Source organism: Plodia interpunctella, chromosome 27 (genome assembly GCF_027563975.2).
Source record: "Plodia interpunctella isolate USDA-ARS_2022_Savannah chromosome 27, ilPloInte3.2, whole genome shotgun sequence".
Taxonomy (NCBI): domain Eukaryota; kingdom Metazoa; phylum Arthropoda; class Insecta; order Lepidoptera; family Pyralidae; genus Plodia; species Plodia interpunctella.
The window spans coordinates 2075768-2095667 of NC_071320.1; the positions used below are offsets into that span (position 1 = coordinate 2075768).

A 19900-nucleotide genomic window follows, 5' to 3' on the forward strand; every position below is an offset into this window, starting at 1 on the left:
AAGCACCGTATGTGTTATTCCACACATTGAATGCAATAAGATCTCTCTGACAGCAATAAATGCTTGTGTCAAAAATCTTTGTTTTTTAAAATAAATTTAATTAATAAGGTGTTATTTAACATTTACATGAAATATAGTTTTCATTAACATTGATCCGGCTTCGTTTTATTTTCGATTATAATTGTGGAAGTCCAAAGTTTTAGTATACGGTGTCAAGATAACTAGCCTATCAGATAATTATCTGGCCAGCAGTGTAGCGGAAACAAAAAAAAATGGATACTTGAACTATAACATGACGTCATACACACATAATAAACCGATCATAATCAAGTATATGTAGTGGCGTGTAGATCCGCCATTGAATAGGACCACTCCATATCCTCCCGTGGATGTCGTACGAGGCGACTAAGGCACACAGCCTATGCAGCTGATAGGAAAGGAGAGTTGACGGCAGGCGGGCAACCGGCGGTAAAATTACAGTCGAATCTTTAAAATTTAAAGTTCCCCGGGCTTCGCGGCTTCCCAATCCCGTACGCAACCGTGAACATGCAGAGATGAGGGATAACTAAGTATAATGTATTATTATTATTTTCTATGATCTTGTAGGGTGTAATAGAAACAGACATATATTGCCATCACATTGTTTAGAAAAGTAATGGAAGATCAAAGGAAGCTCTCTTAGAAATTGATTGAGGAATACGACTAAGAAGATTGTTTGTTTAAATAGACTATTTGTATATATACTCCATAAACATGAATACATAACCAAGTTTTGCCTTATTATAAGTTAGATCAGTGTTGGTCTGTGGTCAATAAGTACTTGTAATGTGATTGACCCACTTGATTCACACGAGACTAACCGAGGGAAGTATCCTGGCCACCGGACCATGTCAGGCACACCCAAAGGAAAATTTAACTTTGCGCCACAAGATTTGCAAAACCAAGCCAAGACGGACGTGTGCGAATTCCTTTGCCCAATTAAAAAAGTAGTTTATTGTCTCCGCCCGTGGGAATCATGGCGGGCGTTTGAGATTCGAATTGCGAACTTTTTGAACCGTTATCTATATTCGATTTTCTAATTGCCCGGAATGAAATATTAAATTGTTCTTAATTGTGGTTTTGTTTCATGCCAATATTTGAATATGGCGTTTTGGTTTGTGTAAAATGGTGAAACGGCCAGTTACAATGCTTGGTGTGTTAGTTTTGTGCCCGGTTTTGCTTGCGGCTGTGCAGACCCTCACTATCGATTCTCAATTGGGCACTTCTATAGAAGGTAAGAAGATTTTAATTCTTGAAATTTGTTTTTGATGTTTTTCTTGTATTTTACCGCTTTATTTGTTACTTTATTTATAAAACAGTAAGAGTAATTACATAACAATTCAATAAAGTTTAATCGATATATAAGTTTGTACACATGAACACAGTCAGAGTACTTAACTATATAACAAAATATAATAAAGGTCAAACTTGTATATTGTTTTTTTTTTAATTCTTCATGGAATATACTTAGTTACTGATATACATGACGAAAATATAGTTTTGGAAATTTTTGTCTGTCTATCTGTCTGTCTGTCTGAACGCGCATAACTCGATTTGCTTGAAATTTGGTATGTAGGTACCTTATATACCGGGCTAACATCTTAGATACATTTCATCCCGGTCAGGTTACCGTAGGATAATTGAAAAACTAATAATGAATCAAATACCTCGGAATTCGGCACAATATGTAGGAAACGGTACGGGATATTTACATTACATAGCAGGAAGCGGGATTGGACAAGTTTGCGGGACGAGACACGCAGCGGAAAACAGGAAATAGAGCTAAAGATGAGAAAAAATGCCAATTTAAATCATATATGTTTACCAGTATAATCATAATTTAAATCATATATGTCCTACAGAGTACGCGATAAAAAAATTACTGAGATTTTTCTATGTAATTCACGCGGGCGTAGGCGCGAGCAAAAGCTAGTTTTCAATAAAGTTTAATAAATAAATATAGGTACCTACAAATATTCGACTATGGTTTTATGACCTGCCTCACGTCTTTTGTAAAATCGTCCTATGGAAATGCTGTTGTTACCTGTCAGAAGTCAAGACAATTTCCCCCAGTTGCCTCGTACGACATCCACAGGAGGATATGGAGTGGTAGGGCGGGGGAACCACACGCACTCTGTAGCACATCACTAGTCGTGTGAAACCAAAAGTTTGTATTACACAAAATCCGGTCACATCTAGATTTCTCAATGTCTTGTTCCAAACTAAGTTACGGTTATTAGGCCCAGTTCGATTCCCGGCGAACTCTAGCGCAACTAAATGGCAGACCATTTAGTCTATGGTACAGTCAGCAACATGTAAAGCCATGCATGGTTGTTTTCATAAAGTTTGGAGGTACATACGTCAGACAAACGACAAACGTGATATATCCTTACATATTATAAATCAAAATCATCTACCACGTCTGTCTGTTTGTTCGCGATAAACTCAAAAATTACTTCACACTATCTTTTGGTGAAGAAAAGATAATTTGATTACTGAGGGAGGTTTACGAGTAGGTGCATAATTTATTATGCTTTCACCAGAGCGAAGCCGGGGCGGGCTGCTAGTGTAATATGTATAATATAGTGGATGTCGTGCGAGGCGACTAAGGGAAATACAGGCTAGGCAGCTGATAGGTAACAATAGCATTCCTAAGGAGGGTTGACGTCAGACTGGCGGCTGGTTGTAGAACCACAGGCGAATCTTCAACATTTTAAGGTTTTTTTACGCTAACCCTGGGCTTCGCGGCTTCACAACCGCGAACGAAACTGGGAACATGCACACATGAGAGGTCACAGATGAATTATCTGTTTTACAATTGGCGGAGTATTATAAGAAAAAATACCGTCTTCACAATTCTTCCAAACACACGACCGGCCTCGTTGCTCCGTTATTTTGACGTACCCCGTTTCTGCTTCGTTGTTTTATATAAATTTTGACTATGACGTGCATAGACGTACGGTTTAAAAAACTGCGACACAGTAGAGCTCCTTTGTTTTAACGTCCGTCGACCGACATCAACGCACGTCAGTATCAAAACCTATGGAGACAACGAAGCCGCATCATGCTAAGTCGACGTAACGTCAACAATGAGGCCTGGCTCTTAGTTAGTATTATTTATACGTAAAATAAGTACTATGAAATTAATATTCACATATTTCAAAACTTGTATTTTCAGACTGCTTCGAAAGGATATCGATCGGCGAGCAACTGCCGAGTGACGCCATCTACCGCAACGTGTCGGAACTAACCACAAGAGAGTGCGAGCAAATTTGCAAGCAGGACAAACTGTGTCAAACTTATGATTATGGGTAAGTTTAATATTTTAAGATGGCGCTTATGTATGCCGGCTATAAACTATCGGCAAACAGTTCGCCGAACTTTGGCGGATACGGCATACATTGCTGGTATTTCAAAGCTCGCATACAAACTACGCAATGTGCGATTATTCGCTTCGGCATCTGGCTGAGTTTGGTAATAGTGTGCGTGTCATAAGAAATTTATTTTAATTGTAATAATAGAAAATAAATACATTCAAAATATTGCAAACTTGTTTCAGCGTTGGAGCGAAAGGCAACGCAACCTGCAACCTGAGTAACCTCGGAGAGAAAGAGATAAAAGATAGAGGTCTCCTCAAACGGCATCCAGATTATGACGTCTATGTCCGAAGATTATTGTGTGAGCAATCACCTCCTACCCCTATCCAAGTTCAGTTTGATGAACCAGAAGATGGACCCCATCATAGACCAGTCTTCAGACCAGATGACGATGAACCGAAACATCCACTATCAGACGATTACATTTCCAGTGATATAAGACCTTACTCCAGTCACAGACCACCTTACAACCACATTGACGACAGGCCAGATGACTACACAAATTCCAAACCTCTTTACGATCGACCCCCCAGTTACGGAGATCACAGACCACAAGATATCCCTTATAAACCTATAAAGAAACCTGACGATGTGTTGCAGTTTCAAGAACAATATAAGCCTAATAAATACGAAAACTGGAGACCTGATCCTCATTACCCATCGAGGCCCGAAGATGATATTCCAGATTTATACGGTCAAAGACCAAGACCAGAATTTGTAGGCCCTTATAGACCTGAAAAGCCAGATTACCACTACATTGTTAGACCTAACAGGAAGCCTAGACCTCCCGAAGATTATCCCATAAGACCCCAAGTATACCCGACTAGACCCGACCCGTATATACAAAATGATATTAGTCATCCATCAGGTCCAATAGGTCCTCCAGATATATATAGACCAAGCAGACCTAGTTACCATCCAATAAGACCTAATGACCACCCTAGCTATTCCTATAACACTCAATATGCCAGTAACTATGGCCAAAACCATGATAATTCAATATATGTCGAAATAAATGACCCACCTAGACCTTATAAGCCTTATAGACCATTGAGGCCAGAATATGGTCCTGTACATTCAGGTTACGGTCCAAATTATGGTTACGGGAATCAAGGAAGTTATTACGGAAACAGCCATAGTCAAAACTCCTATTCACACTCACACAGTCAGTCACAATATTATGGAACTGGTAGCATAACGGATATAACCCATTATGACCCTTATCGACCACACGATCCTGTTTATAGACCTCAAAAACCAGTGCACGATTCACCAAAACCTGGATATGGTATTCAAAGACCAGATGATGAAATCCAGAAACCTGGATACGGAAGTTATGATCAAGGTAATAGACCAAATTCTGGATCGCAAAAGCCGAATGATGAGAAACCATCTTACGGAATCAGTCAGGATCCTTACGGTGGTCAAGTATCACATGATGGTCAAGGATCTTATGGGGTTAGCCAAGCTTCGTACGTCAGTAGTCAAGCGTCGTATGGATCTAGTCAAAGTTCTTACGGTAGTAGTCAAGGTTCTCACGGATCTAGTCAAGGATCATACAGTTCTAATCAAGGTTCTTTGAGTGACTCTCAAAATAATAGACCTTACGGTTCCAATCAGGATACCAGTCCTGGTTACGGCTCTCATACTACACAGAAACCTAGTGGAGGGTATTATAAACCAACTTATAACGATAAACCATCATATAATGACAAACCTGATGGTAGTCAAAGTCATCTTAATAGTGATTACAATAATGATGATAGTACTAATGGCTATGGATCTTATGGGTTAAAACCTACTTATACCAAACCGAGTGCTTCCTATGGTGGAAATAGACCACCTTTTGGCAGCAGTGACGGCTCATATGGTTATAAGCCGATTAATGATAATCCTTACGGCGGGAATAGGCCATTACATGATGGTAACGGTGGCTATGGAAATAAACCAAGTTACGATGTTAGTGGATCTTACGGCCAAAAACCGTTTGATATCAATAATGCATATAATAAACCTCAAAATGATCACGGCGGATATGGTATATCTAACAGTCCTTACGGATCTAAACCTAACTATGAGCCTTATGGAAATAAGCCGTATCAAGAAACATTCAGTCAATCATATGGAAGTAACGGACAATATAGTCACGGCAACGATTATTCCAACAGACCAGATGGACCTTATTATGATGAGAAACCAAACGATGCACCCTCGTATAATAATATTAATGAAGATACAAAAAATAATCGCAAACCTGGTGTTAGACCAAATGAAACTGGCTATGATAGGCCAAATATCAAGCCTGTGTATGAGTACGAATTGGACAAACCAATGAATGTGCCAAGTTATATAGCGAGGCCTGGTGGTGACGTCATCACTTCCAGACCAGTTATCGTTGGGGATTACGGACATCGAGGATACGGCAGACCGATTTCTTATAAAGGTGAGTGTTATTTTATGTCTCTGTCATCATGCGCGTTTGTCGAAGGGTCAGTGGCCCAGTGGTTAGGACCATCAGAGGGCGAACTGTAGGTTTGTATTTTCACTTCTCACCATCAAATCGATTCGAAGTGTGACGCAGCGAACCAATGACATTGCAGTATGGTTGTCGTTGCATCACAATGGCGCAATGTGATTGGTTCGCTGTGTCTCATTTCAAATCGATTTGATGTGGTGTGAAGTGAAATGCTAACCCGCACTTCGCCCACAGGTTGTAATCGTAAAGTCGCAAGTTCGAATCGTAATCGTTTACCTGAGTTCATATACCAATCTGATTCATGTGCAGTAGTGAGACATTCACGCAGGCGATGTCGCGGTCAAAGCTAATTTCGAATTCAACAATTTTAACGAACCCACCAATCAAAGGTTATGCCGACGATGTAACAGATAACAAAACAATACGCCCGCTTAGAGGTCGCCCGTTGTTTTTGTCTCCGGACCGTAACTGACCGAATGTGTGAAAATTATGTACATGCTAGCTGCTCCTCGGGGCTTCGCTCCCGTGGGAATTTCGAGATAAAAGGTGCCCTATGTGTTATTCCAGGTTACCAGTGTACCAAATTTAATAACACGATTTTGCGTGAAAGATTGTGTTTCAAACATACATCCTTACAAACGTTTGCATTTATAATATTAGTAGGGTTAATAGGACATACAGTATCACGTCTTTAACCCTTACGGGATAGACAGAGCCGAGAGTTGTGGAATTGATAGCTTGCTAGCCTTATAGTCTATGTGAAGAATCTCCAGTCTATGGCTCATATCAAATCAAATCATTCATTTAGAAATTAGACCTTCACAGGCACTTTTTCATGACAAATTTTATATGATATAGTAATTTCTCAAAAAGCTACAAACTACTGGCACTTCGGAACGACCACTGCTGAGAAGAAATACCGAAAGAAACTCATTTGAACAGTGTTGGTCCCTATCATGCCACTACTACTATATTTTTACTACTATTATATTTTTTCTAATACGAGTAGTATAACAAAGTACATAAAGTACATAGTCAAAAAGTATACAAAAACATGTTGTGATTGTGATCGAGTGCTGATAAAAAAAAATAGATGTAAAACACAATTAATCACACAAAAATATATGAAAAATGAGCTGACCAGTTGACCTCCTGGCAGCACCCGTTCACGAGTTGACGAGCATGGGTCACCTATTGCGTAGCTCAACCACAATAGATTCACGACCCGGCCCACGACATCACGACCAGTTTGACCAACATACTAGTAGACTATCAGACTATCTTTCTAAAATTATAGATTAAGTTCTCATTAATAGAACAAAATGAAATTACACGGTGAGGGAGTTTGTATGTTTCAGGCGGGTAATCTTCGAAACTACCTAACCGATTTCAAAAATTATTTCACCAAAGGCACATTATCACTATAGGCAATATTATATCACAAAATTCTACATCTAGTCAGTGAATAAATTTGAGCAGAAAAGTACTTTAGGTACTTAGTTTTTTTTTAAGTCTGGTAGTAGGATTAAGACAGAATCCTTGTCATTATTAACTTCTGTAAACTTGTACAAATACCCAGCATTGTGCCGGCTATACATCAACGCGAAACAGTTCGTCGAATTATCCATTGCTCGTTTTTCATTGCGGTTAAATAAAAGCTCTCATACGAATCGCGCAATGTCCATGCATCCAACCGCGTGTGTAGCCCGGCATTATAAATGCTTACACGCAAAAAAATTAAACAAATATCCTAATGTCTTAACTTAGCTTCCGTATCTAATTAATGACAAAATAAAACTAATTGCTCATTGTTTTAACTATATATTGTATTGTCTGTGTGTCCTTCTCAGCGATATTGCTATGGGAATACCATTGCGGTCCCTTCTATGCGTGCCCTTGTTAGTTCACGTTTTGGTAACTAGGTGGCGCTAATTTATTCAAAAATAAATATTCTGAAAGTAAATTATTACACGTAGTTTTGGCCTCAGTTTCCTGCCAGCTCTACACTGTCGCCGAGCTCAGACGCACGCCGACGCGAATGCGTGAACATCGCGCAGTTAGTATGAGTGCTTTTATTTACCGCAATGAAAAACCAGCAACGTATACCGAATCCGATAAAGTTTGGCGAACTGTTCGATGACAGTCTGGCGCCGCCATACTGATAATACAGACGTCATTGTTATTAATGTGTGAAATTTAGGGCCTCGGGTTAAGACAACAAATGTGATATTTTACCGCTTTCATAAATATTTATTTTATTCTGATTTTTTTTTGATATAGCGGCAACAGAAATACCTACATCATATGTTAAAATTTCAACTGTCTCACATCATTAGTTCATGAGATACATAAACGAATGGACAGCAGTTTTAGTAAATGGGTCCCGTTTTATCCTGAAAACGACTATTTATACGCGCGAACGAAGTCGCGAGCACAAGCTAGACAATATTTCCATTAGCAATGTATGTTTTTACTTGTGTCACGCAAGTCCTAATGTAGATAATACATGTCAAGTTTCTTCCTAAAAAGTCTTCTTAAAAAACCGGGCGTAAACTCATCTGTAGATGGGGTTGCGCCCGGTTTTTTGGGAAGAAACGTGGCAAACACTGGGCGTAAACCCATCTATGCTTGTGTGACACAAGACCTTCGTAATGGCCATCACGCCTGGGTTCAGCCGTTATTATGATATAATTTGGTCACAATTTTAGAACAGGGAAATATTTTAATCTCTTCCTATCATGTTTTCGGAAAATACGAAATAATTTTATTTTTTATACATTTCTTAATAAAATTTTGTTGAAAAGATAGTTATTAACAACATTATGTAAGAAAGTACCCCTGTCGCGTCTGTCTGTATGCATGTGATAAACTCATAAATTATTAGGCGAATTTTTATACGGTTTCCACCATTACTTTCCTGAGTAAGCTTTAGGTATATAATTTATTATATTTTTACTCTTATGTAAAAGACTAGCGACCCGACTCGGCTTCGCACGGGTATATAGGGTAATATAGGTATTTATTCGGATACAGACTTAGAGAAATTTGAGGTTAAATGGTTCCAGTAATTCCAGGAGGACTGATCGCCCATCTGGTCGTCCCTAAATAGTAATAATAATAGAGAAACTTAGTTTGCAAAAACGTAATATTTTTCAATAAGTCAATCGAAAATCAAAACTTCAGCGCTATCTAATCTCCATCTGCAATCTAGAAAAAATTAAATTCGAAGGTTATATACCCAAATAATACCCCATATATCACACCACAAGACAACCAGATTTTTTACTCAATTTAATGCTTTATAACGAAGGTCTAAACAATTTAGCCCGCGCGTACTGTTTGCAATTTACTATTTATAAGAATGTGTGGCACAAGTTATAATAACCAAGCGTAAAGGAAGTGTACCACTATTTCACCCCCTTGGGGATGGAATTTCATCTTCATCCACGGCTCAGTAGTTTTCGAGATTTCGTTATGAGTGTGTGTTTTTCGGTTTTACGATAGAGGGATTTTTGCGGGGGGTGGCATCATATTGCACCCGATGGAGAAGCAGAAAGGAGGCCTTTGCCGAGCAGTGGGACACTTAAACATACTATTTAAAAAAAAAAGTGTATATAGATTTCGAATATACTTTGTATACTATCTGAAAAATTATGTCAGTAACAATAATGGTATCTAAGCCCTTATGGCATGCCAAAAGGCTAAGGGCTTAGATATTGGTCATGACCAATGGCGGGACCAACACTGTTCTAATGAGATTCATTCGGCATTTCTTCTCAGCAGTGGTCGTTCCGAAATGCCAGTAGCTCGTAGCTTTTTGAGAAATTACTATGTAATATTAAATTTCACGTGAAAAATTGCCTATGAAGGTCAAGTTTTCGGTTATTTGATTTTGATTGTAAGAGACGACTAAGGGACAAGAACCTTGACAGCTGATAAGCAGGCGGTAGCATCTTAAAATGCGAAACCTTATCATTGAGACAAAGAGTGACAGAGAGAGAGTTCATTATTTTAAAATTCTTATTTTAACTTTATTCCCCTAAATCTTACCCCTCACACCACACACCTAGAATCAGATATGATCTTAGAATCTGTGAAACTTATTGTTCATGTTATATCATACTTGAGACCTTCGCCATTGTATTTTGAGATGTGAGGATCGCAATTAATGTTTTTAGCATTCATTTTTGTTGTAACTTGAAATCTGGGACATTAAGCCGAGTACTAAATAATCGAGAAACAAACTGACATAGGCAATTCCACTACAAGTCACATCAGAGATACTTTTTAAAATAATCAGCTGATCCATAAATTTTCCTCAAGTTAGGTAGTTAATTTCGTATGGAACAGCTGATTTGTATTTCGCGATTTCAGAGTTGCTCCCGTACTAAAAGCAATCACACAGATTGAGCTAGCCCCAAAGTAAATTCGAGACTTGTGTTATGGGATACTAACTCAACGATACTATATTTTATAACAAATACATATATAGATCCCGGGCCAATCAGATGACCCGACCGGGGATCGAACCCGGGACGTCTTGGTTCAGAGGCACTTTACCACTGCGCCACCGAGGTCGTAGCTGAAATGAATATTAAAAATCCACCTAGTTGGATCTAGATTTTAATTATTTAAGCATTATATCAAGTAAATAATTAATAATCCCTTCGTAGGGAGACAAATTGCTTCCTCGAGACGGCCACGGATGCGACGAGGTCATATCGGTTAGCTCACGAACCCAAAGTTTTTAGCCAGTCGAAAAAAAGACAAATTCGCTTTTAAATACCGACGCGGAGGTGCCAAATTAGATTTCTTTATACGGAAACATTAATGGTTGCTATTTTTGCTGACTCATAAGGGTATTTGAAATATATTTATTAGTCGAGGGGTTCTTCTATAGTTTAGTTTTGTGTGAATTGGTCATCATGTCCGACTGCAATACTTGATATGAAATAGTGTCGAACTCTATCATCATGAGAGAAAGAGAGAGAGAGAGAGAGAGAATAGAGGAGAGGGAGTAAAGGTCATCCGCTAACCGATCCTTGGTCTCGTTAAGCTGGAAAATGATCTTTTTTTAGATTGACCATAGGGCTTACCATCATCTCGTAACGCGATCCACTTCGACCTAAACTGATCTGCATAGCTAATTCGTACCATCGACTTAATAGTATCAATACGAATCATTTTAGGTTCCTAAATTGAACTGAGTCGCATTTGAATGGACAAAGTTAATGGACAGTCGTTAAAGTTGATGGTAGGCCTGCTGGTTGTCTAAATATGTATCCTTACATATTATAAAACAAAGTCCTCTGCCGCGCCTATCCTCTCTGTATGTCTGTTCGCGATGAACTCTAAAACCACTGCACGTATTTTGATGCGGTTTTCACCAATAGATAGTGTGGTTCCTGAGGAAGGTTCAGGTGTATAATTTATTGTGTTTTTACCCGAGCGAAGCCGGGACGGGCAGTTAGTATGTTATAAAATATAATATCGTTACGTTATTATCTTAAGTTTCGAACTTACTTTGGCATGAACTGAATCAGTACGATTTGTTCCTATATATATTTATGCAGTGGTGGTGCAATAGTTAAGACGCTCGCCTGTGGATCGAAAGGTCCCTGGTTCGAATCCTACTCGTCCGACATGAGTTTATATACCAAACTGACTCATGTATAGTAGTTTTCATCGACCATCACTTTGCTTCCGATGATGGAAAACATCGTGAGGAAACCTGCACACTGGTTGATTATTTACTTGTGTGTGAAATGGAGAAGGCAATGGCAAACCACTCCATTAATAATGCCAAGAAAGTTGTTGTGTGTGTTTTATACCACGTAATGACCACGACCCTCAGCCATGAGGAATACGACTATGAAGAAGAGATATTTATTTATTAATAACTAGATTTATTTATAGAAATTGATCGATTGCGCTTAATTTGATTGATTGTGTTAGCAAATCATAAGTCGATATTTTTTAACAAAACTACGTTTTTACATCTCATTTTTAACTAATATAAATCCATACTATTATTATAAAAAGGATTGTTTGTAATGAATAAACTCAAAAACTACTGGACCGATTTAGCTGAAATTTGGCACAGAGATAGGCGAAACCTTCAGGAGTGACATAGGCTACTTTTTATTTATGGTGTTACCAGAGCGAAGTCGGGGCGAGTCGCTAGTACAATATAAATCCGATGAACCAATCGAAGTGGCTCGGTTCTGGCAAGAATATATTCAGCACCCAATAGAGCGATTTATATCAGTTTCACCTTTCATACGTGGTCTATTTATGATATATATTCGTGTTAACATCCTAACATTGTTGTGTCGACCTCAAGGTCCAGCCCAGACAATGATGAACCCTCGTCACGTCAGCATGATTCGTTATCGCCTAGATAAAGCTGAATCTGTATCATTGTTTTAAAAAAATATGGAAACTTAGTGGAAAAATATATACGAAAATCTTTTGACTGTATGTTTTTGGAAACTTAGTGTATATAAAAAATGTTCCGTTTTTAATTTTAGGGAATTTAGAAATTGTACAACAATATGTAAGTAATATTTATTGGATTTTTTTAAAAAAATGCGAAAGTAAGTTTATTTATTTGTTTGTTACCTCTTCACGCTCTATCTACTCAACCAATCTTCTTGAAATTTTGTATACATGTAGTTTGAAGTATGGAGAAGAACATACCTTTGATCCCGGAAAAATAAGTTCCCGTGGGAAATTTACGCGGGCGAAGCAGCGGGCTAAAGCTTAAGTTGCATGTAGTAGGAAGTTTGAATTGAAGGATGTGTCGCGGTGGTGGTTCTAATTGATAGGCTGTATTAATAAAGAGTCCAATTATATCCTTTTCAAAAATACACATTTTTTATATTATTGAGAACACACAGCGCAAGAATCACGAGATTTTATACTGTCATTTTGAGTTTTATCAATCGAAAAAATTACACAAATTTAATTAATAGGAGCTTAAAATACGAATAAAGTTAAATAATTGGTTAATTAATAGCAACTAACAGACAAACTTAATTAAAGAAAAACATATATTAACTGCTCTACAGTAACTATATCATAGTAGAGGTGATTCCCAAGAGGCCTATTAAAAACTATAATTAAAAATTACTACACCCGTAGGGCGCATACGTTGCCCAATTAACGCCGCACGTAAAGTAAGGTTCTCATACAATGGTCGGATATATCGACTTTTTGCTAAAATCTCTAAGACAATGGCTCGCGTAGACGTTATCGCGGCCTAATCTGATGCGATGGCGTAATGTGGACATTCCTTAATATCTAGGATTTTTAAAAATGGAATCGTTTAATAGTACTGGCCAAAAATAAAACGAATATTCCATAAATGCACGTAAGTATAAGAACATATTTTATGTTCGATTATTGAATGATCATTATTTATTAACTTCATCACATTTCACCGCTAATAAAACGCCATTTCCTTTTTGTTCTTCTTGCTTTTAGATCTTTAGGTAACTCTGTTCTTTTTAGAATAAAAAGACAATATTGACTAATTTAATTATAAAAAAGCTAGTTAGAAAATATTAAACCTAAAGATTATTATTTTTATGGTAGTAAAATATAAAACACATTTTTAACACGAAAGTGTTAGTGCAGAAAAAACGTCTAATATTTTCAGTTCGACGGTTTCCATTTATCATACAAATATTATAAATGCGAAAGTTTGTGAGGAAGTATGTGTTTATGTGTGTTACTCTTTCAGGCAAAATTTATTGTTATTAAACTTATAATCTAGAATTTAATTAACGTGTAAAATAAACCATAGTATAACCAATAAACCATACTTTTTATCTCGAAATTGATCGAGCGACGCCTGGGGGTGCAGCTCGTATTCAATAATTATGACTATTGGTTATTATTATATTAAATATACATATAGGTATGGTTATATTCTGACTAAATGGGATAATACACATAATTGAGTTAGTAATAAATAACTAAGTTGCTTCAAGTTTGTCCCTGAATTTTCTATTTTAAAAAAATGCTATAATCGAATGCCCTTACACACCGACCGGTATAAGCGCATCAAGTGCATTGTCACATCCATACTATGCTGTCCGCTGGTTCCCATTCACATATAAACTTATGTCGAATACTGCTACTGTTCAGTTGTACTATGTTACGCGCCGCGACCCTACTGACCCAAAAACTATAAACATACAAACAAAACTTATGAATAACTAACGTCAGAATAATAACAATCTATTTGAATAACCATTACACTTAGATCATGTTAATTTCATAACATTTGTGAATACAAATTCAAATTTAGAATGAAATTGGTCGTATTGTGAGAAAAAAAATATTTTTAATTTTCGAATTTCGAATGGCATAAATTTGAATAAGACATATACTAATTTAGTAAAATGATTGTGAACAAAAGTGATATGGGATTCAGTGAGTGTGAAGTGTAAAGTGAAGTGAGAAGTGAAAATGAGAGTGAATCTGTTTTTTGTCCCGCTCTTAGTGCAGGTTGTTTTTGGATCCAGAGTCATACTTGTGGAAAATGCACCCAGTACGTATTAGTTTTTCAATTGTAATATAATAGTATTAAAACTGGAGCCGTTTTAGGCTGTTTGTTTGCTTGTTCACTTTCGGTTCAAGGAGATTAGATTTTTTTTCATTTAACCATTCATGAGAACATCTATATAACACACCGCCAAGAACACCTATATAAATTATTATCTTTTGCCCGCGGCTTAGCCCGCGTGAATTTCATAGTAAAATCTCGGTCATTACTTAAGAAAAATGATGAAGAGTATGTTTAATTTCAGCTTTTTATTTTGAATTTTGTAATAAGTTCCATACAATCTTTCACACCCCTTTTGAAGGGGTTGATGAGGGTTAAGTTTCAGAATAATCTGAGATACGTATTCATTAATTTTTGTAAATAACCAAAATCCAAATTCTTCAACAGTGTAGAACTTTCATATAAAAGTTTTTCACCCCTTTCACCCTCTTCGGAGTAGAATTTCCATCTGTTAGTGCTCATCTACACTCCCCAGGGAACCTACATGCCAAATTTCAGCTTCCTACGCTCAGTAGTTTCGGCTGTACGTTGTCTGTCAATCAGTCATTCAGTACCGCAAGAGTTTTATATATATATTGATTACGCGATTAACTAAAAAATAGATAAATCAAGTAAAATTCAAGGAACCATGCGGAAAACGAAATTATGCATTTCCATTCGGATTTATTTTGTTCCGTACATATGTTTTATTCTTATTATTATTTCGATGATGTAACCGACCGACCTCATACCAACAAAAGGACGGGGCCCAGCAAAAACCTAACCGGAACTGTGGCTTTGTTCTGATGATTTTGTAAGCACTAGATGTTAAAATATGGTCTGGACTACAATTATACCCGTATATCCCTTCCTACTAATGTTATAAATGCGAAAGTTTGCGAGTGTATGTTTGTTACTCTTTCACGCAATCTACGTATTGTTATGAAATTTGGTACACAGGTAAAATATAACCTGGAATATCACATAGGGTACTTTTATGCTTGCGCAGCTAAAGAGCGTTAGTGCAAAGACAATCTGGCTACGTGGTGTATGCTTGACCGTGTGTCAGATTTTGAACTTGGAACAAGGCAATATGCCTAATAATAAGTCTAGTAAAAAAAGCCTAAAAAAATGTCCCACCCTGACTTCGCTGGGGTTGTGTAAAGTTTGAGAAAGGGATATTTTGGGATTGTGGCTTCTCCCCACAATCGATGGCTCATCTCCTCGCCTGTCCCGAGTGTCCAACCACCTGTACTCTGACTGACTTGATGGCAGCTTCCGATGAAGCCATGGAAGTGGCCCGATTCTGGCAAGATTATATTTAGGTAGCACCCAATAGAGTGTTGAATTGCCATCGACACGCAAAGAAGAAGAAGAAGCGTCGTAATCCAAGGTTCGCTTTCTCACTTTTTCTCCTCCACTTTGCACGAACAGCATCCACAGTCAGAACGTTGTTGTCACGCATATCATCCTTGACGGCATTAAGCCAGCACTTCTTGGGTTCGTCCTTGACCAGATTTTTTTATTTTTGAAATATGTAAAATGGCGGAAATATCTTTATAGTTACCTATCTGCGCCCCGGGGCTTCGCTCCCGTGAGAATTTCGGGATAAAAAATACCCTCTGTGTTATTCCAGGTTATTTTCTACCCGTGTACCGAATTTCAAAAAAATTGGTACCAGTACATAATGCGTGAAGAGGTAACAAACAAATTTACTTTCGCATTTATTACATTAGTTAGTTGATATAAAACAGAGTTGCAGTTTCTTTCACCTGGCGGAAGCTGCTAAAAAGTTTTATGCTCTTATTTGTACATAAATAACTATATAATACTTTGTTTTATATTGACCTTGACCTAGTTACAATGATGCTATACATAGGAGGGTATGTCATATAAGCGGCCAGTCGTTTAGTAGTCAATCTTCAATTAGTAACAATCAAGAGCTACTTAAACATCCGCACTGATGTCTTCTGTTATTTACAATTTAAAAAATTATCTTTTTGGTGAGATTAGGATAGGCGCACACTGGCGCCACCTCACAATTTTACAATTTCTTTTATTTATTAGCAAATATTCAAAAAAATATATATTATAACAGATTATGTCACACTAGATAAAGAATTTTTACAGAGTAGTGTAGTAGTAACTCATAAGAGAAATCTAATACCTATAAGAAAACATAAATTTTCCTTCTTAGCCCTTCCTTCTTTTATGAAAAATTTGAAAAGAATTTAGTATTATAGAGTGCAGGCTCCGATCCTGGATATCAATACATCCGCGTGCACCTCGCGTACCCCTCGTACTTGTCGCACCCCGCGATCGCGTGCGCCGGCCTGTGGCCGCCGCCCTCCAGTGCGGCCGTGACCGTTCTACAGGGAACCTGCGTTACTTGTTGACATTTTTTTTATATGTGACGTAACGTTAAAGCATTATTTTAATTTAGGCAGCAAATGAATAATAGACATTTGCTTTTAAATAAAGAATTCCAATTGACCCCTTGACTATATTTTGTGACTAAAGACCTGTGCACCCTTATTCCTGTGCTAGCTGCACGGTTACATGCGTTAAATTCCACACAATTTAGCTGTGCACTTGCTGGATACGCGTTCGGTGTGCACGAGCCTTTATGGTAAATAAAGATACACATAGCAAAGTTACCGACGACCGTGCGAATCAAATCCAAAATTCTTTATTCAATTTAGGATGATATACATCACTTAATGACGTCAATTAATTACATAAACTAAGTCTACTGCCAATCGTAGACGAAAATGTAGGTAAGCGGACCTTGGGCTACGACGAAATGAGAGAGGGACAACGCTCATATATGAGAGAGAGAGAGTGATACAGATATACTTAATCAGTAAAGTCTGCCATAAAATGAAGAATTGTTTGTCTACAGCCTGCTTCCGTCGCGTGCTGGCTGGCCGACGAGCTCTTCGCAGTTTTGTTCGCAAAGTTGTCAACTGTGAGCGACTGGAAGATTGTAGGAGGGAATGTGCTGAGGAGCGGAGGTTCCCTTGCGAGAGCTTCAACTATAGGTAAGTTCAACTTGTACTTGCTTACAACTAGTTATATTTTCTTCTTCATAGTCGTTTTTCCTCATGGTTTGGCTTCCTTGTGGCATTCCGGGGCATTCTTAACCATTAAGGCTACCCAATATCGCCGAACTAAAGACCGATTGCGTAGTTTGTATGAGAGCTTTTATTACCTAAAATGAAAATTCAGTAATGTATACTGAATCCGCCAAAGTTCGGCGAATTGTATCGCGATAATGTACCTATAGCACCAACATCCTAACTGATATTATAAATGCGAAAGTAGGTTTGTTTGTTTCCTCTTCACGCTCTATCTACTGGACCAATCTTCTTGAAATTCTGCATGCATGTAGTTTGAAGTATGGAGAAGGACTTAGGGTACCTTTTATTCCGGAAAAATAATTGTTCGCGTGGGAAAGAACGAGGTTCTCGTCGATGGAGTATTTTCCATTCTACTCTGTTTCATATTCTGTTTCATTTCATTCTGCCATAGATTTTACCTCCCTATTCGACACAAGTTTTACCTTGTCTTTTATTTCATCTTCAACTTCAACAGCTTCAATATTTAACCCCCGAAGCAAAAAGTGGGGTGTTATAAGTTTGACCGCTAAGTGTGTAGCTCACAACGGGCGAACCAATTTGGATGCGGATTGTTTTTTTTATAGCAATTTTTTATGCGGTGTTTCTTAGATATGTTGGATCAAAATCTGTTCAGCCGTTCAAAAGTTGTAGCGAAATGAATATAGAAAGTCGGGGTTTTTTTTTATTTGACTAACAAATGTATCTTCAATAACCGTTAGATATAGCCATAGCCGGCATGAATATCTAAATAAAATCCTAGCTAGCATCTAAGGTCGGCACTTGATATACTCGTGCGTCCCTTCTCTGTACGCCCCCTGCACAACTAGGTTATATGTCGTAGGGCATTACACTGACACGACGAGTACTAACTGTAATTATGTAGCTAATTCACATAAATTATCCATCGGTACTTACATTTAAGGGCCCGCGTAAGTTTTACATGGGTACTGTTATTTTTCCGGGACAAAATGTACCCTACGTCCTTATCCATACTTTGAACTACTTGTATGCAAAATTTCAAGAAGATTGGTTGAGTAGATAGAATCTTTGTTTCCTGATACTTAATATACCTAAGTATAAAGTATTTTAAAAAAAGATTCCCCGTTGTATTTTTTCACGCACCCTATATTTCGGGTAATTTTCAAATATTTATTTCTTACCTCAAAAATGTCGAAAAAGGGTTAAAATTAATATGGCGGATACCCTACTATCTTACAAATATTAAGAAAGTTTGTGATGTTTGTTATTTTTCCACGCAAAATCTACTGGACCGTTATTTATGAAACTAGGTACACTGATAGAATATAACCTGGAATAACACATTATGATACTTTTTATCCCGAAATTCCCGCGTGAGCGAAGCCCCGGGGCGCATCTAGTAATCCATAAACAGCAAGCTGAAAATTTTTTCACCCATATAATCGAGTATACTGAAATTAAGGATTTTGAATAATTATCACAAAAATATATGCATCGTATGACAATTCGTTAGATGAAACTAAACTGTATACAACTGTATAGTGGTGTTTAATATTTGTGTAATTGGTTATTACACAGAAATAACTCAACTAAATTGTAATTGTAAATATTGCTATACAGTATGCCGACAGCCTCGCCGCTATCATTATATCAGCATTGTCATACGTACTAAGATCACCTTGTGTACAACGATACAGGGGCGGACTAGGAACCAAATTCACAATGGAACAAATACTCATTTACGATAGGAAATTCCTTAATTAACCAACTTGTTTTAATACCTAATTGGTTTTGTTAATTTGTTTGAAAAAACTTGTTATCATGTGAATTTTTTAATGTATTTTTTTTTGTCCACCTTCCGTTGCTGGACAAAAGCCTCGCTAGACGAATTAATGCCTAGAATTTCATTTTTAAAATATACTAATGTTTATAAAATTAGTTGGGCCATCGAGTGTTGCTTGCAGTTTGCATTCTACCCGAGTACCAAATTTAATTCAAAATCATTCAATAAATTTTGTGTAATAATAAATATCCTAACACACATCGAATCCATACTTTCGAATTTTTATATTTATACTATATTATAAATAAAATAATGTTTAAATAATGTAAATATAGTAAAATAATAATGTTTATAATATAAGTCACTGGCATTTGTCTTAGGTTTTTATACTTTAATTATGATAAGAATAACTTGAATAACAGTGACTTGTAAAACTTTATTTGTGAGTGAAGTGACATTAATTGCCTTCGCATATTCTTCCTATAATAGCCCTGAAGGGCGTAACTTGTATCTATATTTTTATATGTAACAGCTTCAAACTTGCTCTAGTTCTACCAATATTATAAATTCAAATGT

The 19900-nt window shown here is 37.2% G+C and overlaps 1 protein-coding gene across 1 annotated transcript in view; it reads left to right on the top strand.

The window, feature by feature from the left end:
- Window positions 1–847: 847 nt before the first annotated feature.
- The window catches only part of LOC128681403 (uncharacterized), a 33749-nt gene continuing 14696 nt past the window's right edge, over window positions 848–19900 (top strand). Inside the window, exons 1-4 of the mRNA XM_053765263.2 lie at window positions 848–1273; window positions 3218–3350; window positions 3599–5859; window positions 17346–17484. Coding sequence (XP_053621238.1) covers window positions 1165–1273; window positions 3218–3350; window positions 3599–5859; window positions 17346–17484 — 2642 coding nt within the window. The 5' untranslated portion in view covers window positions 848–1164. The remainder of the gene's footprint in view (window positions 1274–3217; window positions 3351–3598; window positions 5860–17345; window positions 17485–19900) is intronic.